The sequence below is a fragment of the Pelobates fuscus genome, chromosome 1, assembly GCF_036172605.1.
Source record: "Pelobates fuscus isolate aPelFus1 chromosome 1, aPelFus1.pri, whole genome shotgun sequence".
Taxonomy (NCBI): Eukaryota; Metazoa; Chordata; class Amphibia; order Anura; family Pelobatidae; genus Pelobates; species Pelobates fuscus.
Genome location: NC_086317.1, coordinates 353,524,133 through 353,549,946, shown reverse-complemented (window position 1 = coordinate 353,549,946; position 25,814 = coordinate 353,524,133). Strand labels below are relative to the sequence as shown.

The 25,814-nt window shown below is 43.9% G+C and overlaps 1 protein-coding gene across 3 annotated transcripts in view; it reads right to left on the bottom strand.

Annotated features, from left to right (window-relative positions):
* Positions 1–25,814, bottom strand: part of MYCBP2 (MYC binding protein 2) — a 240,277-nt gene that overhangs the window by 193,875 nt on the left and 20,588 nt on the right. For all 3 annotated transcript variants that reach the window (XM_063425851.1, XM_063425848.1, XM_063425854.1), the window contains exon 2: positions 17,489–17,564. In XM_063425851.1, the coding sequence (XP_063281921.1) occupies positions 17,489–17,564 (76 nt within the window). The remainder of the gene's footprint in view (positions 1–17,488; positions 17,565–25,814) is intronic.

Here is a 25,814-nt window from a genome sequence, read left to right as displayed (position 1 = left end):
GCAACATATCGTAAAGTGTAAACATACAAATAAGTGGTGAAATATTTATGTGAGTAGACAAGTGATGAGTGCACTGCTCAAACATGCTGACAATGTATAGGAAGTGGGGTTCAGTTAGATAAAAGAAAATATTGTCCGTATTGGTGGTGTACTGGATTAAAAGAATCTATAAGCCTGACAAGAGGGGTAGTACAATGTGAAAAAAGGGTTATCTAAAACTAGAAGTTAAGGCATTCTAACTGAAAAAGCAGCATTTAAGTAGGGGTACAAAAAAAAGAGTTTACATTTTTATTTTTTAAAATAGATCACAATAGCTGTCAAACATTTCAAGAAGAAATAGTATGAAGCAGTCAATTTTGGATTTAGCAGTAACGTGCCCATAACAGACAAGGGCAATTGCCACCCTAAAAAAAGATATATAGAGATTTAATAATAATTTCATCAAGTATAGAAAGAAAATATGTAAATGAAATGTAAAAAGAAAATAAAAAAAAAAATAGCAAAAAGAAGAAAAGAGAAGACCTAACATACATTTACTATCTGGTAGGATACTTCAGCCATATACAGTAATGGGAAAAAGAAAGTACACACTCTTTAAAAGGGACACTATAGTCACCAAAACAACTTTAGCTTAATGAAGCAGTTTTGGTGTATAGAACATGCCCCTGCAGCCTCACTGCTCAATCCTCTGCCATTTAGGAGGTAAATCACTTTGTTTATGCACCCTAATAACACCTCCCTGCATGTGACTTGCACAGCCTTCCTAAACACTTCCTGTAAATAGTCATCTAATATGTATCCTTTATTTATTGCAAGTTCTATTTAACTTAGATTTTCTTATCCCCTACTATGTTAATTAATAGCTTGCTAGACCCCGCATGAGCTCCCTGTATGTGATCAAAGTTCAATTTACAGAGCAAGAGATAACATTGTTTAAGGTAAATTACATCTAATTGAAAGTGAAACCAGTTTCTTATTTCATGCAGGCTCTGTCAATCATAGCCAGGGGAGGTGTGGCTAGGGTTGCATAAACAGAAACAAAGTGATTTAACTCCTAAAATGACAGTGAATTGAGCAGTAAAACCTGAGAGGCATGATATATACACTAAAACTGCTTTATTAAGCTTAAGTTGTTTAGGTGACTAAAGTGTTCCTTTAAATTATACAGTTTTACATGTCAGGACATAATCACCTGTTCCGTAGCAGGTCTTAAAATTAGGTAAATACAACATCAGATGAGCAACACATCACATATTGTACCGTGTCATGATTTAACAGAAATAAAACCAAAATTGAGAAGACATGCGTGAAAAACCAAGTACACTTTAGGATTTAATAGCTTGTAGAACCAATATTAGCAGCTTTAACTTGAAGTAATCATGTTCTATCTTTCACATTGTTGTGGAGAAATTTTTGCACACTGTTCTTTACTATGTTGCCTCAGTTCACTGAGGTTTACTCGCACAACTCTCTTAAGGTCCCGCCACAGAATCAGGTTGAGGTCTGGTCTTTGGGTCATTGCCCCACCTTGATTCTTTTCTTACTCTGTTGTAGATTTGTTGGCATGTTTGCGATCACTGCCCTGTTGTATGACTAAATTTAAGCCAAGCTATGCTGTCTACAGAGGAGTTCATGGTCCCATGCCCTGTGGCTGCAAAGCAAACCTAAATCATCAGCCCACCACCATGCTTGACACTTGGTATGAGGTCTTTGTGCTGATAAGCTGTGTTTGGGTTTCGCCAAACGTGGCGCTGTGCATTATGGCTAAACATCTCCACTTTGGTCTTGTCTGTCCAAAGGACATTGCATCTTAAACCAAAATACTTCTGCAACAACTTTGCAAAGCTTAGTTGTGCTGCCATGTTCTTTTTAGAGAGAAGAGGTTTTCTCCTGGCAACCCTTCCAAACAAACCATACTCTCTTAGTCTATTTCTAATTGTACGGTCATGAAAATTAACATTTAACATGCCAACTGAGGCGTGTAGGGTCTGAGATGTAACTTGGAATTTTTGCAATTTCTCAGAGAATTGCACTGTCTGACCTTGGGGCGAATTTTTTCAATGATTTCCGCTTTTGAATAATATTTCTCACTGTACAATGATTGGCTTAAATTGTTTTTTGGCATTGTCTTATAACCCTTTCCAGTTTAATGGGTAGAAACAATATTTTCTTTTTAAGATCAATGTTGAGGTCTTTCCTCCCTGGCATTGTTCCAACACACACCTGAATGTTCTAGACCAGCAAGCTGTTAATACTTTGGATTTTAAAGAGGTAGTCACTTTATTATGAATTAATCAAGGACATTTGATTAGCAGTACCTTTCTGCTACGTAGCCTTCTAATCTCTATGGAAGCAGTAAGAGTGTATTTAGTTCACACATGGCTTTTCCATTTTGGCTTTAATTTTGTTAAATAAATCATGACATGGTGTAATATGACATGTGTTTAAGGTTGTATTTACCTAAATTTTAAGACCTGTTAAGGAACAGCTAGATGATTGTTATATAAACACCATAGAATTTAAAGAATGTGGACTTTTTGCCCCCCATGACTGTATGTGTTTAATTGGAGTAAAAGAGAACAGTATTATGATTTTAAAATGCCATGCAGAACATGGAAAATATATTGCCTTGACCCTTAAAAGGTTAAAGGGATGCTCCGCTGCCAAATAAAAGAAAAAGACGCTCCGTGAAAAACATGCATGCATTGTGCTGTGCTTTTTTTTTTACCCATTTGGTCGTATATCTAATAACATCTTAGATCTCTAGTTTGTAGCCATTGCAAGCCATTTCTTTTTTTCCCCAGCCCAGACTTTCTGTGACTGTCCAATCACAGGCTTCCCAATGCACATTCCTATAATACCACTTACAGTTGACTAATATCTAGCAGGGATGAAATATCACACACTTGCTTGCAAAGGTGGCAACCTATGACAGTACCATGCTTAAATGACCACTATAGGCACCCAGACCACTTCGGCTTAATGAAGTGGTCTGGGTGCCATGTCCAGCTAGGTTTAACCCTTTTTTCTATAAACATAGCAGTTTCTCTGTTTATAATAGGGTTAATCCAGCCTCTAGTGGCTGTCTCATTGACAGCCGCTAGAGGCGCTTCCGCGCTTCTCACTGTGATTTTTCGTGTGAATGCTTTCCTATGGACTGGCTGAATGCGTGCGCGGCTCGTGCCTGATCTTGTCCTGATTTTTCAGCTTTTGCCAGCTCCCACTCTAGCTTTGCCATTCATTCCTATGGGACAAATTTCACCACAAGAACAACAATATTCCGTGAACCATTCGGCAAAACGTTCCACAAAGTACCGTATATACTCGAGTATAAGCCGACCCGAATATAAGCCGAGGCCCCTAATTTTTCCCCAAAAAACTGGGAAAACTTATTGACTCGAGTATAAGACTAGGGTGGGAAATGCAGCAGCTACTGGTAAATTTCTAAATAAAATTAGATCCTAAAAAAAATATATTAATTGAATATTTATTTACAGTGTGTGTATAAAGAATGCAGTGTGTGCGTATGAGTGCAGCGTGTGTGCGTATGAGTGCAGCGTGTGTGTATGAGTGCAGCGTGTGTGTATGAGTGCAGTGTGTGTGTGCAGTGTGTGTGTGTATGAGTGCAGTGTGTGTGTGTATGAATGCAGTGTGTGTGTGTATGAATGCAGTGTGTGTGTGTATGAATGCAGTGTGTGTGTGTATGAATGCAGTGTGTGTGTGTATGAATGCAGTGTATGAATGCAGTGTGTGCAGGGCCGGTGCAAGGATATTTGCCCCCCCCCCCATATGTCCTGACCTCCCCTCCTCCTCCCTCAGTGGTCCTTACCTCCCCACCCCCGTGTTCCTGACTCACCCCTCCCCTAGTGGTCCTTACCCTCCCCTCCCCTAGTGGTCCTTACTTCCCCCTCCCCTCCCCTAGTGGTCCTTACTTCCCCCTCCCCTCCCATAGTGGTCCTTATCCCCCCCCTCCCTCCCATAGTGGTCCTTATCCCCCCCTCCCTCCCATAGTGGTCCTTATCCCCCTCCCTCCCATAGTGGTCCTTATCCCCCCCTCCCTCCCATAGTGGTCCTTATCCCCCCCTCCCTCCCATAGTGTTCCTTTTCTCCCCCCCCCCCTCCCTCCCATAGTGGTCCTTATCCCCCCCTCCCTCCCATAGTGGTCCTTATCCCCCCCCTCCCTCCCATAGTGGTCCTTATCCCCCCCTCCCTCCCATAGTGGTCCTTATCCCCCCTCCCTCCCATAGTGGTCCTTATCCCCCCCCCTCCCTCCCATAGTGGTCCTTATCCCCCCCCCTCCCTCCCCTAGTGGTCCTTATCCCCCCATCCCTCCCCTAGTGGTCCTTATCCCCCCCATCCCTCCCCTAGTTGTCCTTATCCCCCCCATCCCTCCCCTAGTGGTCCTTATACCCCACCCCCATCCCTCCCCTAGTGGTCCTTATACCCTCCCTCCCTCCCCTAGTGGTCCTTATACCCCCCTCCCTCCACTAGTGGTCCTTATACCCCCCTCCCTCCCATAGTGGTCCTTATCCCCCCCCTCCCTCCCATAGCGGTCCTTATACCCCCCCTCCCTCCCATAGCGGTCCTTATCCCCCCCCTCCCTCCCATAGTGGTCCTTATCCCCCCCCTCCCTCCCATAGCGGTCCTTATACCCCCCCTCCCTCCCATAGCGGTCCTTATACCCCCCCTCCCTCCCATAGTGGTCCTTATACCCCCCCCCCCCCCCCAGTGGTCCTTATACCCCCTTTTTTTATTATTATTTTTTTTAATTATTATTTATTTTATTTATATTTTTATTTATTTTTCGTCCCCCATCCCTGCTTGATACATGGCAGGGAGGGGGGCTCTCCTTCCCTGGTGGTCCAGTGGCAGTTCAGTGGGGGGGAGAGGGGGGCTGGCAGAGCTGTAACTTACCTGTTCTGCAGCTCCTGTCAGCTCTTTCCTCCTCTGCGCCGTCCGTGCAGCTCCTTCTATCAGCTCACACTGTAAGTCTCGCGAGAGCCGCGGCTCTCGCGAGATTTACACTGGGAGCTGACCGAGGTGCTGAACGGACGGCGCGGAGGAGGAGAGAGCTGACAGGAGCTGCAGGATAGGTAAGTTACAGCTCTGCCAGCCCCCCTCTCCCCCCAGTCTGTATTATGGCAATGTAAATTGCCATAATACAGACCTTGACTCGAGTATAAGCCGAGTTGGGGTTTTTCAGCCCAAAAAATGGGCTGAAAAACTCGGCTTATACTCGAGTATATACGGTAATAGCAATCCGATCGGGAACAATCTGCACGTTTTGGTATATTTTTGTCTATGTAGTGTAAAAACTGTGGGAGGAGTTAGGGTGGCAAATTTGGCTATAATAATAATAATATATGTGTGAGATAACATTTAGTGGTCTTGCTATGCAAGAACACTTAATATATATGTGAGATAACATTAAGTGGTCTTGCTATGCAAGAACACTTAATGAAAGCACAACCATATCAGTTGGAACAATTGAAATACTTTCAGTTTCTAAAAAGGTGTGTAAAATTGAATGCCTTCTTAGAAGCCATCCTCATTGCAAATAGATAGATGACAAACATTAAGCAAGTAAGGGGACATTTGGTTGCATATAGCAAGATTTTAAGATACAATCCCTAAATCATGTGTTCACATTCCATTAAGTGTGCATACAAAAGCATGTTGAGAAATTCTTTGCTCGATTCTGCACAATACTTGAAATTGTTGAGTAAGGCAAACTGTTACAAGATCTAAAATGTTTTTTTTAATATTCTGAGTGAAATATTAAAACTTTTTTTCCTTTAGAAAAAGATAGAAATTAATAACTTATTAAAAATGAAATCTAGATGACAACTCGAGCTTGAAGTAGATCTAAATTCTTTGTTAAAGGAACACTATAGGGTCAGGAACAGAAACATGTATTCCTGAGCCTAGCTCAGCCCACTTAAAAAGAATAAAAAAAAACTCATCTTAATTCCAGCGCTGCATGGGTCTGCGGGCGCTGGCCCCGCCCCACTACCTTGATGAAATCAGAATTGCAGATTTTTACCCAATCCAGTGCTTTCCCATAGAGAAACCACTGGATTGACTAAAACCGGCAAGGAGGTAGGATGGATCGGGGCCAAATGCCGTTTGAATCAATGACCTCACTTGGAGTATTGTACGCAGAAGCTGGTTCATGGATTGCAGGATAAAACTTACAAGGAAAGGTTAAAAGATCTTAACATGTATAGCTTGGAGGAAAGACGAGACAAGGGGATATGGTAGAAACATTTAAATACATAAAGGGAATCAACACAGTAAAGGAGGAGAATATATTTAAAAGAAGAAAAACTACCACAACAAGAGGACTTTAATTGGAGGGGCAAAGGTGCAAAAATAATATCAGGAAGTATTACTTTACTAATAGGGTAGTGATTGCATGGAATAGCCTTCCAGCTGAAGTGGTAGATGTTAACACAGTGAGGGAGTTTAAGCATGCGTGGGATAGGGATAAGGCTATCCTAGCTATATGATAAGGCCAGGTACTAATTAAAAGTATTTTGAAATATTGGGCAGACTAGATGGGCCGAATGGTTCTTATCTGCCGTCACATTCTAGGTTTCCTGGCACTATAGAATCCCTTTAATCAATTCCTACTTGAACACTATATACATTCAAGCTTAAAAAAAAAAAAAAAAAAAAAAAAAAGTGCCAACATATACACTGATCAGCAACATTAAAACCAGATAGGTGAATTGAATAACATCGATTATATTGTTACAATGGTACCTATTAAGGGGTTTGATACATTAAGCAGCATGTGAACAGGAAGTTCTTTTTGCTTGCATTTTTCCTGCTTCTAACACATATAGTTACATACCGTATATACTCGAGTATAAGCAGAGTTTTTCAGCCCATTTTTTGGGCTGAAAAACCCCAACTCGGCTTATACTCGAGTCAGAGTCTGTATTATGGCAATTTGCATTGCCATAATACAGACTGGGGGGAGAGGGGGGCTGGCAGAGCTGTACTTACCTTTCCTGCAGCTCCTGTCAGCTCTCTCCTCCTCCGCGCCGTCCGTTCAGCACCTCGGTCAGCTCCCAGTGTAAGTCTCGCGAGAGCCGCGGCTCTCGCAAGACTTACAGTGGGAGCTGACAGAGGGAGCTGCACAGACCGCGCGGAGGAGGAGAGAGCTGACAGGAGCTGCAGGAAAGGTAAGTACAGCTCTGCCAGCCCCCCTCTCCCCCCACTGAACTGCCAATGACACTGGACCACCAGGGAAGGAGAGCCCCCCTCCCTGCCATATATCAAGCAGGGAGGGGGGACGAAAAAAAATATATAAATAAAATAAGAAAAAAAAAAAAAAAAAAAATTAATAAAAAAAAAAAAGGGGGTATAAGGACCACTATGGGAGGGGGAGGGGGGGTATAAGGACCACTATGGGAGGGAGGGGGGTATAAGGACCGCTATGGGAGGGAGGGGGGGTATAAGGACCGCTATGGGAGGGAGGGGGTGTATAAGGACCACTATGGGAGGGAGGGGGGGGGTATAAGGACCACTATGGGAGGGAGGGGGGGTATAAGGACCACTATGGGAGGGAGGGGGGTATAAGGACCACTATGGGAGGGAGGGGGGTATAAGGACCACTATGGGAGGGAGGGGGGTATAAGGACCACTATGGGAGGGAGGGGGGTATAAGGACCACTATGGGAGGGAGGGGGGTATAAGGACCACTATGGGAGGGAGGGGGGTATAAGGACCACTATGGGAGGGAGGGGGGTATAAGGACCACTATGGGAGGGAGGGGGGTATAAGGACCACTATGGGATGGAGGGGGGGGATAAGGACCACTATTGGAGGGAGGGGGGTATAAGGACCACTATGGGATGGAGGGGGGGGATAAGGACCACTATGGGAGGGGGGTGGGATAAGGACCACTATGGGAGGGGGTGAGATAAGGACCACTATGGGAGGGAGGGGGGTATAAGGACCACTATGGGAGGGAGGGGGTGGGATAAGGACCACTATGGGAGGGAGGGGGTGGGATAAGGACCATTATGGGAGGGAGGGGGGGCTATATGGACCACTATGGGAGGGAGGGGGGGTATATGGACCACTATGGGAGGGAGGGGGGGGATAAGGACCACTATGGGAGGGAGGGGGGGATAAGGACCACTATGGGAGGGAGGGGGGGGATAAGGACCACTATGGGAGGGAGGGGGGGGGATAAGGAACACTATGGGAGGGAGAAGGGGGATAAGGACCACTATGAGAGGGAGGGGGTGGGATAAGGACCACTATGGGAGGGGAGGGGGAAGTAAGGACCACTAGGGGAGGGGAGGGGGTAAGGACCACTGGGGGGGGAGTGAAGGAACACGGGGGTGGGGAGGTAAGGACCACTGAGGGAGGAGGAGGGGAAGTCAGGACATATGGGGGGGGAGGGGGCGGCAAAAAATTTTTTGCCTACGGCGGCAAATATCCTTGCACCGGCCCTGCACACACTGCATTCACACACTGCACTCATGCACACACACGCTGCACTCATGCACACACACGCTGCACTCATGCACACACACGCTGCACTCATGCACACACACGCTGCACTCATGCACACACACGCTGCACTCATGCACACACACGCTGCACTCATGCACACACACGCTGCACTCATGCACACACACGCTGCACTCATGCACACACACGCTGCACTCATGCACACACACGCTGCACTCATGCACACACACGCTGCACTCATGCACACACACGCTGCACTCATGCACACACACGCTGCACTCATGCACACACACGCTGCACTCATGCACACACACGCTGCACTCATGCACACACACGCTGCACTCATGCACACACACGCTGCACTCATGCACACACACGCTGCACTCATGCACACACACGCTGCACTCATACACACACACACATACGCACACACTGCATTCATTATACACACACTGTAAATAAATATTCAATTAATATATATTTTTTTAGGATCTAATTTTATTTAGAAATTTACCAGTAGCTGCTGCATTTCCCACCCTAGTCTTATACTCGAGTCAATAAGTTTTCCCAGTTTTTTGGGATAAAATTAGGGGCCTCGGCTTATATTCGGGTCGGCTTATACTCGAGTATATACGGTAGCTGAAAAGAGACTTGTGTACATCAAGTTCAGCCTTCCTCACATATGTTTTTGCCGTTGATCCAAAATTTTGCAACAAACTAGGAAAAAATTCCTTCTTGACCCCAAAATGGCATTTAGATATCTCCTTGGATCAAGCTGCTATTACCCCACTAATTAGAAATTATATGCCTAGATGTTATGAACATGCAATTTAAGATCTGAGTGACTTTGAAAAGGGCCAAATAGTTATGGTTAGTATTTCCAAAACGACAAGTCTTGTGGGGTGTTCCCAGTATGCAGTGGTTAGTATCTATAAGTGGTGCAAGGAAGGACAACCAGTGAATCGATATCAGGGTCAGGGGCAGGGGCGGACTGACCGGTCGGGCACTTCGGACATGGTCCGAGGGCCCGGCCGGGAGGGGGGCCCGCCATCAGGGGGCCCGGCCGCCCCTTTAAATGCTGCAGCCGCCTGAGCGCTCTCTTAAGAGCGCTCAGGCGGCTGCAGCTTCTCACCTCCCCTCCCCGTAGCGTGGCCGAGCTGCTCTGCGTCCGCAGTGCCGGCCGGATTGATAGGAAGGTGCACACACACTGAGTGTGCACCTTCCTGTCAGTCCGGCCGGGTACAGGAAACAGAAACTCCTGTTCCGCGCGGAACAGGAGTTTCTGTTTCCTGTACCCGGCCGGACTGACAGGAAGGTGCACACTCAGTGTGTGTGCACCTTCCTATCAATCCGGCCGGCACCGCGGACGCAGAGCCTCTCGGCCACGCTACGGGGAGGGGGTAAAAAGAGAGAGGGAGGGAGGGGAGGGGAGGGGAGGGGGTTAAAAGAGAGAGGGGGGGGGGTTAAAAGAGAGAGGGAGGGGGGGTTAAAAGAGAGAGGGAGGGGGGTTAAAAGAGAGAGGGAGGGGGGTTAAAAGAGAGAGGGGGGGGTAAAAGAGAGAGGGGGGGTAAAAAGAGGGAGGGGGGTTTAAAGAGAGAGGGAGGGGGGTTAAAAGAGAGAGGGAGGGGGGTTAAAAGAGAGAGGGAGGGGGGTTAAAAGAGAGAGGGAGGGGGGTTAAAAGAGAGGGGGGGTTGTTAAAAGAGATGGGTTAAAAGAGAGAGGGAGGGGGGTTAAAAGAGGGAGAGGGGGTTAAAAGAGAGAGGAGGGGTTAAAAGAGAGAGGGAGGGGAGGTTAAAAGAGAGAGGGGAGGTTAAAAGAGAGAGGGGAGGTTAAAAGAGAGGGGGGTTAAAAGAGAGAGGGGGGTTAAAAGAGAGAGGGGGGTAAAAAGAGAGAGGGAGGGGGGTAAAAAGAGAGAGGGGAGTAGGGGGGATAAAAAGAGAGAGGGGAGTAGGGGGGATAAAAAGAGAGAGGGAGGGGGTAAGAAGAGAGAGGGAGGGGGTAAGAAGAGGGAGGGAGGGGGTAAGAAGAGGGAGGGGGTAAGAAGGGAGGGGGGAGTAAGAAGAGGGGGAGGGGGAGTAAAAGAGGAAGGGGGGAGTAAGAAGAGGGGGAGGGGGTAAGAAGAGGGGAGATTAAGAAGAGAGGGGGGATGTAAAGGGGGTAAGAAGAGGGGAGGGGGAGTAAAAAGAGGAAGGGGGAGTAAGAAGAGGGGGGTAAGAAGAGCGGGGAGGGGGTAAGAAGAGGGGGGAGGGGGTAAGAAGAGGTGGGAGTAAGAAGAGGGGGAGGGGGAGTAAGAAGATGGGGAGAGTAAGAAGGGGGAGTAAAGAGAGGGGGAGGGGGGAGTAAGAAGAGGGGAGAGTAAGAATGGGGGTAAGAAGAGAGTGGGAGTAAGAAGGGGGAGTAAGAAGAGGGGGGAGGGGGGAGTAAGAGGAGGGCAATTGCCCCCTCCCCTGTCCGCAGGCACCGTGCGGGCAGCCGGCAGGGGAGGGAGGAAGAGAGGACCCGGGAGCTCAGCCTGCAGCTCCTCTGGGTCCTTCTTGCGCGAGCACAGATCGTTGCCGCGGTTACCACGGCAACGTTACGGCTCTTGCAAGAGTAAACTCTAGCCCTGGAGCTACGGGCTAGAGTTCACTCTCAACACTGTGACCACCAGGTATTCCTGGTGGTCGCAGTGGTGAGAGTGAACTTTAGCCCCATAAACACACTGCCCCCACACCATACACATTCACACACTGCCCCCCATACACACACACTGCCCCCACACACACCATACACATTTACACACATTGCCTCACACACACACACATACACTGCCCACCCATACACACACAGCCCCCCATACTAACATTGCCACACACATACACAGCCCCCTCGTACACACATTGCCCCACACACCCTACACATTCACACACTACACCCCCTCACACACACACTGAACCTTTCACACAGACTGCACCCCTTACACATTGCACCACTGCTCCTATACCCTACTACAGCCTCATATCCCAGCAGACCCCAGGTAAGTTGTCAAACTGTTCTTAAACGGTTTGACTACTTACTCTGGGAGGGAGGCCCGGCCCTCCTGGCACCATAACGACTACACAGAGTAGTAGTGGTTATTGTGCATGGATTATTTCTTTAAATAATCTACGAGTGCCCCAGTAGCCAGCAAGCCAGCCAACCCACAGGCTGGCCAGTAGACAGCCAGCCAGCAACCCAACAGCCTGCCAACCGCAGCCAGCAAGCCACAGCCTGCCAGCCAGCAAGCCACAGCCTGCCAGCCGCAGCCAGCAAGCCCACAGCTAAAGGACACTGAGATAGCCTCTGCTAGAATGCTCCCCCCCTCCATGGCCCATTAGCCCTCAATTGTAGTCTCTACTGGGGCCTGGAGGCGACTGTTTCCAGCAGGGACACTGAGATGGCCTCTGTTAGAAAGACCCCCTTCCAAGCCTATTAGACTCCATTGTAGTCTCTAATAGGGCCTGGAGGGGATTCTTTCTAACACACTCTCTAAAGGACACTGAGATAGCCTCTGCTAGAAAGACCCCCCTCCATGGCCCATTAGCCCTCAATTGTAGTCTCTACTGGGGCCTTGAAGGGATTATTGCACTTTTGTTCCTTGTGTCTAAAAGATTGTGTAGGGTGTGGCTGGAGGCGGTGCATGGAGGCGGGACATGGGTGGCGCTTGCTGCGGAGTATGGGTGGGGCCTGTAAGGGGGCCCTTGATTTATTTTGCCCGGGGGCCCTGAGGGTTCTCAGTCCGCCCCTGGTCAGGGGTGCCCAAGACTCATTGATGCATGTGTGGAATGAAAGCTACTGTAGCTGAAAGTGCTGTTTTGGCAGCAAGAAGAGGACCTACACGCTATATGGCAGGTGCTTTCAGTGTTGTGGCTGATCAATGCATAGTACGACGATAGGTATTTGAGTTATGAAGGGTATTATTGTAAGGTGGAGGCATGATAATGAGTTATATGCACAAGTATTTATTTTTGATGTGTATTGTTTAGTCAAGAATCACAAACTTTGCTCGTGTTATCTTTAATCCACAGCTTACATTTAAAAATCATTAGAGTGATCTAAATTGATAGTGGATTATCTTGACTAGTTTACAGATATATCATACTAAAACCAACATACAATAAATAGTACATTTTATGTCTATTATACTGAACACTCAACAGCTCCTCAAATATCTCCTTTAAGAGTTAGCAAAACGCAAGAGAAAAAAGTATAAAAAGAAAGATATTTGTGGTAGATATGAAAAATCATACCTATACATTACACTATTGAAACAGACAGCATGTGTATGATTAAAAGAGGGATACTAAGCAAACAATCCCACCTCTAAGCTGCCATGATATTCAGTAAAAGTGGTTAGGTGAGTGCGAGACACACATACACACTAAGTGCATGTTTCTAAAACAACCAGCATGCAGACACATCTAGCATTATAGGATACTAAACAAAATAGGACAAAATGTATACACAACTATTTTTGCTGACAAATGTGTAGCTTTAACCTCTGTACGGACACCATGACGGGGACAGTATCGTCAGCAGAACCAATACAGCTTAATGTAGTGGCTCTGGTGTCTATAGCACGCCCTTGCAGTGTTTTCAGAAAAGGGCAGTGTTTACATTGCTCCATAGTTACACCTCTAGTGGCAGTCACTAGAGGTGCTTCCTAGTCCAGTGCTGCAGCGTTCAGTGTGACACTCAATGTTCTCCATAGAGATACATTGATTCAATACATCTCTATTAAGAAATTCTGACTGGAGCAGCAGTGTTTGGGTGCACATGCGTAATAGCCTCCCAATGCTTTCACATATCAGCCATTGAGGATTGGCCAACCGCAGCATGGGAGAAAAGGTGAGTAAAATTAAATTTTTAGCACAATCGGAACACGACTGTTCACCTAAAATACTACAATGTTTATATACCTGACAATATAGTGTTACTTTAATGAAAAAGCTAAAAAAAAAAGTATTAAAATAGTAATGTTCTAAAAAAAAAATTTAAAAAGCTTCTGGGCATGAAGACTAGAAGATAATAGGACTGGGGATATAAAAATTAAAAACAAGTTTGAACAAAGCTTTATTGGGATACATAAAAACAAACAAGTACATGCAAGGATGACACAAATATACCTGCACATCAAAAAACAAACGTGAAAACTTAAAATGTGGATGGTATAAAAGGAGGCAATGAGCTGGGGAAAGCATACCCCCAAATACTAATAACTAAGAAGGTATAATACAGTTATACTCAAAAAACTGGAACCCAGAAGAAGCCCAATAAATAAGAGCTCCTGACTGAAGAAATTACCCTGAAACTACCGAACACAGACCACCCTCCTGGCTCGTTAACTACAAAGAGAACAAGGAATTAGTGCTCCCCATGTGTGGCCGCCGTTTGTATAGTCGAACGCCACATGCAGGAGAAAAGGGTGGCAATCTTGTTCGCACGAAAGGAAGCAGCAGGACTTGGTCATCGAGTGTCTGGAACTAAAATCGGACACTCGACTTCCCGAACACCGGTCAAACCATATGAACGCCTGCTTCCTTTTGCCAAACAGCTAGGAGAGCGCTGTTCAGTAGTTTTGTTCCCACAAACTAGGAGAACAAACGCAACTATGAGCCAGGGGATACCATTCGTGCATTTATTCGTTTTGAGACTTTCTGAAATAGACCGACCGCACAGCCTAAACTCATGGAACCGTTTCTAGGCAGGAGCCTCGTGTGCGGTCAGTCAAACTAAGACCTCCATGAAACTCGTAAACCCCTGATCTGATCTGGGTGATTTTTTGGGGTATGTTGGTCACCCAGATCAGGGCTATCAGAGAATATAACTTTTATGGGGATTGTATGTGTTTTGGGGTACGTTTCAAGTTTTATAAAACATGTGGTTTTTCTGCCTGGAGATAGAGTTATTACTTTATCTGACTCAATTATTATTATTATCATTGGCTGTAAACTTTGTGTCCCTGTCCCCCACAAGGTCCATGAGGGAGTGCCCCTTGCATTGGTACTTGCATAAAAGCCAGTGTGGCACCCATTTAAATCATTCCTGTTACACCCTTCATCAACTTTCGGCTGATGATTGGGTACCTCTTGGGAGACTGTCATTCATATGAAGAATCGTTCGACTCAACACCCGAGCTATAATCACTCAGGCAGTTCGGGAATAGACTAACGGGCGTTCGTTACACTGACCACACAACTTTCTTAAGGGGGACAGAAAAAAGCCTAGAGTATGTAGGTACACCCTGTTTTAAGGTGTACCGGGGTAGTCGTAGGCATTTTTATTAGCTATAATCCTTCCAGATCTGTTTATTTTTACACTCCTTCTGGGGTATACTAAGTTTTCTCAAGTATAACCATTATACCTACTTTTTTATTTTGGTGGAATTATCTCCCTAACTTAGGGGTGGAAAACCTTTTCATGTTGGAAGGACAATCTAACTTCACTTAGATGTACTTAAAAATGTACATTATTTTCTTTGTTTTAAATATATCTATTGATTATCTCTATACTTCTCAATCATTTGTGACCTTAAGGGTGTCTTGATTTGGGTAAGGTAGGAGAATGTAGATTCACAGCAATTAGGGATTATTTTTCCATATTTCAATTGGATCTTTCTCAGCATCGAAAAATGTAATGGTCTTGCTTTGTTGAAACTGATTTTAGTCTTTGGTATTTTAAATACTTTCATTTTACCCAACAAAAAAAAAGAAAGAAAGAAAAAAAAACCCAAAAAAAACACAATGGAATAATAAAAATAAAAGGATTTGTTCTGTACAATTTGGATTCAGTGAAAAGGCTGTGCTTAAGGACATAAAAGTAAGGCCGCAGGCTCCCCACCCATGCCCTTCTCCATTGCCTTCTTATTTCCCAACCATATTCTAAGTCTTCATATTTATTTAATTTTAGATACAAAATACATTTATAGGTCCTCCTTGTATGTTATTCATTTTTATGTATCCAAATAAAGCTTATTCAAACCTTGCTCAAACCTTACATTTTTATTTCCAGTCCTATTAGCCTTTGGGCTTTATGCCCAGGAGTTTTATTTGATTTATTGGTTGGTTGGTTCTTACATTAGCTCAAGCCCACTTCTCTAGCACTTCCTATTTAAAAAGTAGCATTCTAGTTGTGGGGTATGTTGAAAAGCATGCCAGATTTGCATGTTTGAGAAGAAGAGGTTCAGGAATCCTTTGCCAACATGAGCAGCATCCTGCCTTACAGCATCAGGAGGATGTGGCAGACATATAAAGTGCAGCAGAGAAGTAGATGGAATTCCCTTTAGGATTCAGATGTGTTTCTCAGAAGCATGCATCTCCACAGCAGCTGGCCATAAATGCCCACTGATAAAATAGAAAGGTGAACAGCGCTAAAGATCAGAAAATGTACATACGTTTAGTAGAAATACTGGCCAGCGGAGTAACTTAAAAAAAAAATGAGAAACAAAAATACAAATAATGGTACAGTATGTTTGAACAATATGATTCCACAAGAACAAAGGAGTTATATTCACACTCACACTTTGAGGAGCTATATCAGCTCGGTGTTAAGAGCTTGGACGGAATAATCCCCGTCTGTGGATTTCTTGAGGTTCAAGATCGTTGGTGAGTTTATAGGTGTAAATATTCGTTATATGAAAAACAAGAGTAAAATACGCCACATGGTATAGTACGTAAATATAAAATATTGTAGTAAAAGTGGATGATCCTACTTACATATACTAGAGCAACGACCTGCTCTAGTTTGGAGAATTTCAGGTGGAATAATCCCCACCTCGGGATATAGTGGACCCAGGTATAGCAGCAAAGCAGTATTAAATAGGAAGGAGGACAAGAAAAATGACTGGATGGTTTAAAAAATATATATATACTTTAATACAATAAGTAAAAAGTGAATAATACACTATAAAACCAGTCCTGTATAAAAGTCCAAAATTCTTCCTCACTTGACGCGTTTCGCCGAAGCTTTCTCAAAAGATTCACTGGGGGGTGGGGATTATTCCACCTGAAATTCTCCAAACTAGAGCAGGTCGTTGCTCTAGTATATGTAAGTAGGATCATCCACTTTTACTACAATATTTTATATTTACGTACTATACCATGTGGCGTATTTTACTCTTGTTTTTCATATAACGAATATTTACACCTATAAACTCACCAACGATCTTGAACCTCAAGAAATCCACAGACGGGGATTATTCCATCCAAGCTCTTAACACCGAGCTGATATAGCTCCTCAAAGTGTGAGTGTGAATATAACTCCTTTGTTCTTGTGGAATCATATTGTTCAAACATACTGTACCATTATTTGTATTTTTGTTTCTCCTTTTTTTTTTTTTAAGTTACTCCGCTGGCCAGTATTTCTACTAAACGTATATACATTTTCTGATCTTTAGCGCTGTTCACCTTTCTATTTTATCTGTCCATTTATCACAAGGTAGAGGGAACACCTTGTTGGTGAACTGCTGCTCACCCTTGAGAAGAGAGCGCTTATTACCCTTTTTGCAATAAATGCCCACTGACCTTGTTGGAATTTCTATGTGTTGCTCTATATGCAGCCTCATCAGCAAGTTTAACCAGCATGTGAGTGAGGAGGGCAAAGCAACACTGAATTACATATCTGGTTTGTCCTCAATACATTCAATCCCATAAATTACTTTAAACAGGACAGTTCACACTAAGGTTAGCAGTAAGTCCTGGATGGAGGAGTCTCCAAGATACAAAACTTGCAAATGATGGTATTTGATACTATTTTTACAATTCAATGAAAGACCAGAAAGCTAAGCAGCTCACAAATTCTCCAGTTAGACTATAATCACAGCTGTCATTTTACCATGAATTCTATAATTATGTTTACATTTCACTGTTTAAAAAATAAGGCCTAAAGTTTCCAGTTTGTGAAATAGACCACGACCACAAATGGCACAAATTCTAAAATAAATACAGATATAAAAAAAAAATTTTTTTGATAAGACACTTACCTTGCTTCGCAATTTCCCTTTTGATTTGGTTTTTTGCTTCCTTTTGAGTTTTTTCTTGCTTAGAAATTTTTTATTCCTAGGGGGGAAAAAAAAAAAAAAAAAGACTTTAGCATAAGAGGTCTGTAAGAGATTTTTCAACATTATTAAAGCGCCTCTCTTGCTTTGCATTTTTTCATAGACAGAATCTTTATGAGGTTCATTGAAATTCCAATGCAATCAAAAGATATAAATGAGATTAAGCAGGGACTATTATTTGTCCACCTTTTCCCACTAGCTGGTCACAACAGATGATTGGAGCATATAAACTACAGTGCGGCAGGATCTTGAGTAGAACAAATTTAGTGATCTATAATAATTAAAAAATAATAAATGTTAAGAAAAGTCCTCAATAAAAGTCCTTTAAAATGGCCAATACACGTTTCACTCTCAATAGAGCTTCCTCAGTCAGCTGACAGAGGAAGCTCTATTGGGAGTGAAACGCGTATTGGCCATTTTAAAGGACTTTTATTGAGGACTTTTCTTAAAATTATTGATATATAATAATTAAAAAATAATGTTATTCTACTCAAGATCCTGCTCAAGTCCTTTTTTGGAGCCTCTAAGAATCTTCATATGGGCAGTGCCATCCCTATTTAAATTGGCACCAAAACTATACACCTTAGACCCGGGACCCATAGGCTCAGGACCAGGTGAGCACCACATTTATTATCCTACATTCGTGTTTTTATTGCTACAGTCTACACATTGGTTCCTTCTCCCTTTATGTTTTATTCATGAGAACTACTCCAAGCCGAAGTGGAAGGGTGGTGCTACCATAATAAGCACACAAGCCTCAATATGGAGCCAGTGTTTCTATATACCGGCTCCTTGAAATGTGAGTGCACAGTTCACTACGATATTATTTCTGTATTGTCATTTTAAATACCATCTGCACTATATTGTACATTTTTGTATTTTTTCTGGCATGTACTTCATACTGCACTATTGAACAAAATAACATTTGGTAAGCTTTATATGTGTTTGAGCGCTCCACTTATAGGTGTAGATCTTTGTCACTTATACCGCACTGTAGTTTATATGATTGTTTAGTGGAAAAGAGGATATTTCCACACAAGTGTATAGAGCTGCCTGTAAATCACTCTTATTCTTTAAAAACTTTGTTACACACATTCCTCAGTAAAAGGAGGTAACTTTGGATTGGTATTCATAGATGATGGGAGCAGTTTGAACCATGTACAACAGATACAAATTGCACCTTGTACAATTGAATATTCCATGATCTCACAGGATCATCCACACACAATGTTTTACACTCATATGACCGACCGCTCCTGGCACATGAGAACAACAGAAGCAGGAAGAATAAGCAATGGTCCATGCACTCAAGGTGATAACCAAAGTGGCAGTTTTATTGGAGAAAGAAACAGCAATGTTTTGACCACAGGGTCTTTTGTCAAGCTTGCCACTTTAAATTTCACCTTAAGTGCCTGGACCATGGCTTATTCTTCATATATGGAAAGTGAGACTTGGCCAACTTCAGGCCTGTTTGCACCTTGGGAACCAGGAGAGTGCAGAATCCTTTACTTTATAGAAGTAGAAGTTTAGCAATAAGGAGATGACCACGGAGAGATCAAAATAGCCAATTGCCCACTGGAGAGTGAAAATTAAGCTGTAGTTGGTGTGTCATGGACCCTCCTCAGAAGCATGTTAATTGCAGTGGCAAGTAACTTTAAAGGCCTGGCAAGTGCAAGACTTTACATTTTACACCTTGACCTAAGGAGAGTTTACTGCCTCCCACAGCCACCTTTACACAAACAGGCTTATCACCATGTGGGGCCTAAATAGGGCTCTCTTTACAGGAAGTGTTTATGGAAGGCTGTGCAAGTCACATGCAGGGAGGTGTGACTAGCGTTCATAAACAAAGGGATTTAACTCCTAAATGGCAGAGGATTGAGCAGTGAGGCTGCAGGGGCATGTTCTATACACCAAAACTGCTTCATTAAGCTAACGTTGTTCAGGTGACTATAGTGTCCCTTTAAACCGCATTAAGCTGAATGGGTCTCTGCGGTTTATAAATGGATCTCATTGCAGCAGTGAGATTAAGGGTAGGGGGAGAATGTATTGTTGGGAAATTAGTCTTATGTTGCAATTCCACTGATCTGTGACAATTCACGTGATAGAGACAGCGAAAATGTGTACAAATTAATTTTGTCCATGGTTTGCAAATATAATTAGGAACGGACCACCTTCAACGAGTATCACAAAATATACAGCTCAGCTTTGGATTAATTCATTGGTCAAACACTCAAAAACTGTATATATTATATTAAAAAAAAATATGTAAAAGTTTTAAGAGACAAAAAAAAGAAAAAAGGTCATGGTGAGTATGCCATTTTCCAAGTGTCTTCAACCACCACCCCACATACAAAAAAAAAAATGTATAAAGATAAAGACATTAAGACTGTTGGAATATTAATTAAATTTCAACCAAGTCAAAAAGTTATAATACAAAGTAGGTACTACTTTTTCTGTATTTTCCTATCCTTTATCTAGCACAAGTGACAGCTGAGGGGGACAAAGTCATCTTGTGGGATCATCCACAGACATCACTGTTGCACTATCGCGCACATGTGAGTGTACAGCACTGAAGTTGCCTTCTATCTGATAATGTGCCAGATGCTGAAGGCTACAGAGAGGGGACCCGGTCACCTAAACAGCCAATTTAGCAACATAGTGACAGGAATACTTTGTATTCCTAATATTATAGTGTTCCTTTCACGTGCACAAGATCAATCCACAAATGTTACCAAACAATCTTGCTCCTTGGCATGCACAGAGATTTTGAAGTGTAAAATGTAGTAGTGAGAGAAACACACTGCAATCCCTTTAGGCAATGAACACCATACAACAACTATACTAGAGAGTGTCCAGTTTAAAGCATTTTTTATAATGGGATTTTAATTTAAATGTGGGCGGATAGGCAAAATTTAGGCTAGAATAGAATGGGGAACGTTCTCTAACTTCGCTCAAGTCATTAGCTACAGTAGACTAAACACTGACATTTAATTTGTAGATTCACACAATGCTCTGTTCTAATCTCACAGGCAGAGATATCAGGCCTTACAAGGGCATGTATGTAATTATACTCAACCTCATTACTACAATGGCACCATGTAATACTTCTGAAACACCAGGTGTTAACAGACATTCAGCACTTGCCACAGGTTTTATAATGAAAGGACATGAAATAAAGATGCAGCACAATTCATAGAAACTTTGAATGTTTTATTTCAAAATACATTTCCCTGCACGTATAGTGAATAATATGTATGGGAAGGGAGGATAGCCTACCCCGCATACATTAATGAGTAGGAGGGCATGTAGTTCCAACTATGTTTTGGAAATAGTGCAGGTATATTAAAATAAATGTGTGCTAAGATCGGGATCAGGGACACAGGAAAGGAGTATGGTATGTTATGAAGCTTGGATTGTGCTTTGACGTTCAAAAGCCCTTATATAAAAAAAATTATCTATTAAAAATTCTAAATTGGAGTCTTCAAATTGTATCCTTCTATACACAATACAGCATAGGATAAATTGCCTCATGAAAATATAAAAGATGTTATTGGGAGAAAATATATAAAATTTGCACTGACACTTGAGTAAAGAGGTTTTTACGAAGCATTTAATAACTTATAATTGTCAATGTATTCCGCAGAGCTGTACAAGTCTCCCTGAAAATAGCTTGGAACAGAAGTGATTTGGTATTTATGGAATAAGATCGGACCCTGTCAACTAGTATGATAAGCTTCTAATTGCAGGAGCCTCTTCCTGGTGGGATTGTTTACTCTTGCAGCAACTTTACACAAAACATTTAAGTGAGTGTTGCGTGTAGTTTCAGTTACTGTGAACTACTACTTGCTGGTCACTTAAAAGGATTCTATAGTGCCAGGAAAAGAAAGCAGTTTTCCCGGACACTATAGGTTCCTACAGGCCCCCCCTCCCGCAGATCTTAAGTGGTTAAAATCCCTTTAAGTCACTTACCTGAATCCAGCACAGATGTCCTTCGGTGCTGGGTCAGGCTCCGCTCATGCTCCAGTTTCTCAGAAACTGCAAAAATTACCACTGTAGTGTTAAATGGCATTGGACATTGCACCCAGACCACTTCAATGAGCTGAAGTGGCCTGGGTACCTACAGTGTCTCTTTAAGCAGCTAGAACCACCAATAATTATCAAAATTAAGTTGTTATGGTGCCAGGAGGTCCCTGGTTCACCTTTATGCTCCCTATGAGGTGCCACCGTGAACGGTTTAGCCCCTAAAGATGAGCCAGGGATCTTCTGGCACCATAACAAATTAATTTTGATAAATTTGTTCTAGTGCCCAATCTGGTCCTTTACAGTAAGAACACTAGACATTGAGTTATCAGTCAAGAGAGCCTGATTTATTAAATCATCATTTACTCTGCCTGCGGTGAAATATCCTTTCATGTTTCAGGGAAAGACCATCATTTGTAAAGCTCTTAACGAACAGGTCAACAGAGAGCCATTTAACTTTTCCAGTTAAGATGCATTTTTTTTCTAAAGTTACCAAATGTAACTTGACTAGCCTTTCTCCATAACCAAGATCCTCTATTATCATTATCTCATGTTTGCACGTTTACCAAATTTATAAATACATTGCCAAGTCTCTTATTTAATGGTACACTTCATTGCTCAAATGGGCAAAAAAAAAATTACTCAATAATTTTTTTATATCGCTGTGTAGTAGATAGAACCATAATAGATACTTGCATTTTTCATTGCAAGCTTTAAAGAGCTTGCAAAAACTGCAATCATTGCAAGCCATTCCCTCTTTCCAATGGAAGAGACTAAGTCTAAAAAAAAAGAATTGTGAATCATCCCTCTATGCACACACAACCCTAATCTGAGTTGGAGCCAAGGAAGTATTGCGAGAGGAGACAGGTGCACTCAAGTAGAGCATGCCTAACACTCCCATTACCTCAGAAGAGCCAAAAGAAACAGGAAGAAACCTCCCTGGCTGTTTGGCCACCAGTGGATATGTTATTATAAACGTGTAAATTTATCATAGAAATCTGCACTTTTATAAAGTGCCTTTGAAATTAGATACTCATTCAAAAAGCACCTCAGCAAGCTTAAAGGGACACTATAGTCACCAAAACCAGTTTTGCTTAATGAATCAGTTTTAGTGAATAGATCATTCCCCTGCAATTTCACTGCTCAATTCACTGTCATTTAGGAGTTAAATCACTTTGTTTCTGTTTATCCAGCCCCAGTCACACCTCCCCTGACTGTCACAGACAGCTGGCATGAAAACAAAATTGTTTCATTTTCAATCAGATGTAACTTACTTTAAATGTTTTTATCTCCTGCTCTGTAAGTTGAACTTGAATTACATACAAGAGGGTCCTGCAGGGTCTAGCAAGCAGGAGATAAATTCTGATTTTAACAGAATTTGGAACAAAGGAAGTATAAACATTAGATGACTATTTACAGGAAGCCTTTAGGGGGGCTCTGTAAGTAACATGCAGGGAGGTGTGACTATGGCTGCATAAACAAAGTAATTTAACTCCCAAATGGCAGAAAACTTAGCAGTGAGACTGCAGGGGCATGATTTATACAGCAAAACTGCTTCATTAAAGGGACACTATAGTCACCTGAACAACTTCAGCTTAATGAGGTTGTTCAGGTGAGTGCTACAGCTCCCTGCAGCCTTTTTCTTGTAAGCACTGTATTTTCTGAGAAAATGCAGTGTTTACATTGAAAGCTTGGAACACCTCTTGTTGCAGTCAGACGGCCACCAGAGGGTCTTCCGAGTTCAGAGGCCCTAAAAAGGCCTCACGTCTGATGCATTCTGGGTGAATACTTCAGACGGGCTATCAGCACACAAAGCACTGTGAACGCGCTTTGTGTGCTGAGGCTGTCAGCACTGCTGTGGGAGTGGCTTCAGCTGACAGCTGAAGCCCGAACCCACAGGGACTCTTTCTGGCCACAATAGTGGTTGAGGGGGGAGGAGGGGGGGAGACCTACTCGCCTTCCCCCCCCTCCCCGGCCCCCACCCATGAGCGGCGGGTGGGGGCCCTAAAATTATCAATAAGGGGGGGGGGCCTGTAACGGAACCGCTGGCACCCCGACCGGGTACCCTCTGCTGACGGATGCTCCAAGTGCTTTCCGAGGTCTCCAAGCACTCCACCAGACACCATAACCACTGTAGACTCCCACGAACCGCCGCAGCTTGGTTGGGGTCTCGCCACGCTACCCACTCTGGACCCAAGACCAGGGTCTAGCTTCCCGTAGATGGACCTCTCCGAATTCCAGAGAGCAGGAACAGGAACAAGCTCTTAGCAGAGCTCAGCGATTATACCCTGGGGAGTATAGTGATTATAGCAATCCCCAGAGTGTAGTTCTCCAATCCCCCCAAACATGAGCCGAAACTTCATGAAGGTACAAGATGATCTGAGGTGCTAGCACACCCAGTCTGCTTTTATTTCCATCTTACACATAAAAGACCGCCCACAGGGGCGGGGTAAAACAGCCAATAGCATAACGGTTACAACCCACAAGTTCCCTCCCCTCAGATAACCAGTTAACATAATTATTACAGCCAGGGAAAATACAGTTTTTATACATGTGCTATAACTTTAAAACCGTACATCCAATCTTCCCAAAAACCATATATTTAGAATCAGCACACTTTAAACATACCCCCTTCCAAAAGTCAGCCAAATCCCTCCAGCGGATCAAAAGTTAGCTGGAGGTCCCTTTATGACCGACCGCAAGCACGTTTTCCTGCCCAAAACAGTTCCATAGATTTGGGCTGTGCGGCCGGTCAATTTCATGCGAAAAAACGACTAAGTCCCATTTCGAACGGGACTTAGTCTCTGGAGCTGCAAGTTCCGTATGGGAGAAGGTAAGGGTCAGCGGTGTTCGGTAAAATGTGTAGCCGATTTTAGTTCCACAGAATCTTTAGCATACACCGCTGACCGCATTCGACTGAACAAAGATGGCCGCCGCCACGTGCAATTAACCTGCAGTAACCTCACAGCCTGGGAGGTAAATTGCCTGCACACTTTAACTTCTGGGTGGTCCGCCTGTGTGGTACTTGGTTCAGTAAGCCCTATTTACTGAACCAAGTGGGAGAGAGCCAGGGGCAAGTTATTTTACAGGTCTGGGGACATAGTCTTAAAGGGACATTGTTCACCAAAGTTACAAGATGTCCCCAGACGGTTCTTAAAGGGCCATACACACCCAATAAAAGTCCATACGTTTTCAGGGGCCATAGTCTTAAAGGGTATTGTTACCCAAAGTCTCAATATGTCCCCAGACAGTTCTTAAAGGGCCAGCAGCAGTACAATAAAATACCATTCACTATACTTAAAGGGCCAGCAGTCGCACAATAAAATACAATATGCCCCAAATAATCCAGGGGCCATAGTCAGCAGGTAGGAGGCGGGCAAACAGGCTTCTCCAATGCCCAGTGGCGAGGTTGGTTTCGTCACAGGGCCTACTGTCCCCCCCCCGGCCCCCACCCCTGTGCGGTGGGTGGGGGCCCTAAAATTATCAATAAGGGGGGGGGGGACCTACTGTCGTCCCCCGGCCCCCACCCCTGAGCGGTGGGTGGGGGCCCTAAATACAAGGGGGGGGGGACCCTAGTCAGAGACAGAGCTCAGTCTGCGCGGAGCCCTCCATGGGTGAAGATGGATTTTTTTTTTTTGCGCTCGTTTTTTTTTTATTGCGTCGGTTATTAGGAATTTTTATTTGGCCTTTTTGGGGGCTGAAGAAAGAAGATTTTAGAAGAAAGAAGATTTTAGAAGAAAGAAAACATCGAATGGTAAGTTGTTTTTATCTCCTTTTTTTTTTTTTAACAGGGTTTTAGTTAAAGGTCCCCCCCTCATTATTTTTAGGGTGAGGGGGGTAGGTAGGGAGATATTTTTGTGGGGGGGGGAGGGGTGACTAGGGTCCCCCCCTTTGTATTTAGGGCCCCCACCCACCGCTCAGGGGTGGGGGCCCAGGGGGGGACAGTAGGTCCCCCCCCCCCTATTGTTAATTTTAGGGCCCCCACCCACCGCTTCAGGGGTGGGGGCCAGGGGGGGGACAGTAGGTCCCCCCCCCCCCCTTATTGTTCATTTGTGTGTGTGCGCATGCAAACACTATATATAGAGAAGTCTCTATATATAGTGTTTGCATGCAAAGTTTGGAGGGGGCAGGTATAGAAAGCGAGCTGAGCTGTCAGTCAGACAGCTCAGCTCGCGAACGCGCATTCCGCGCACATGCGCAGTAACGCGCTGTGGTTCTTCATAGGGCGGCT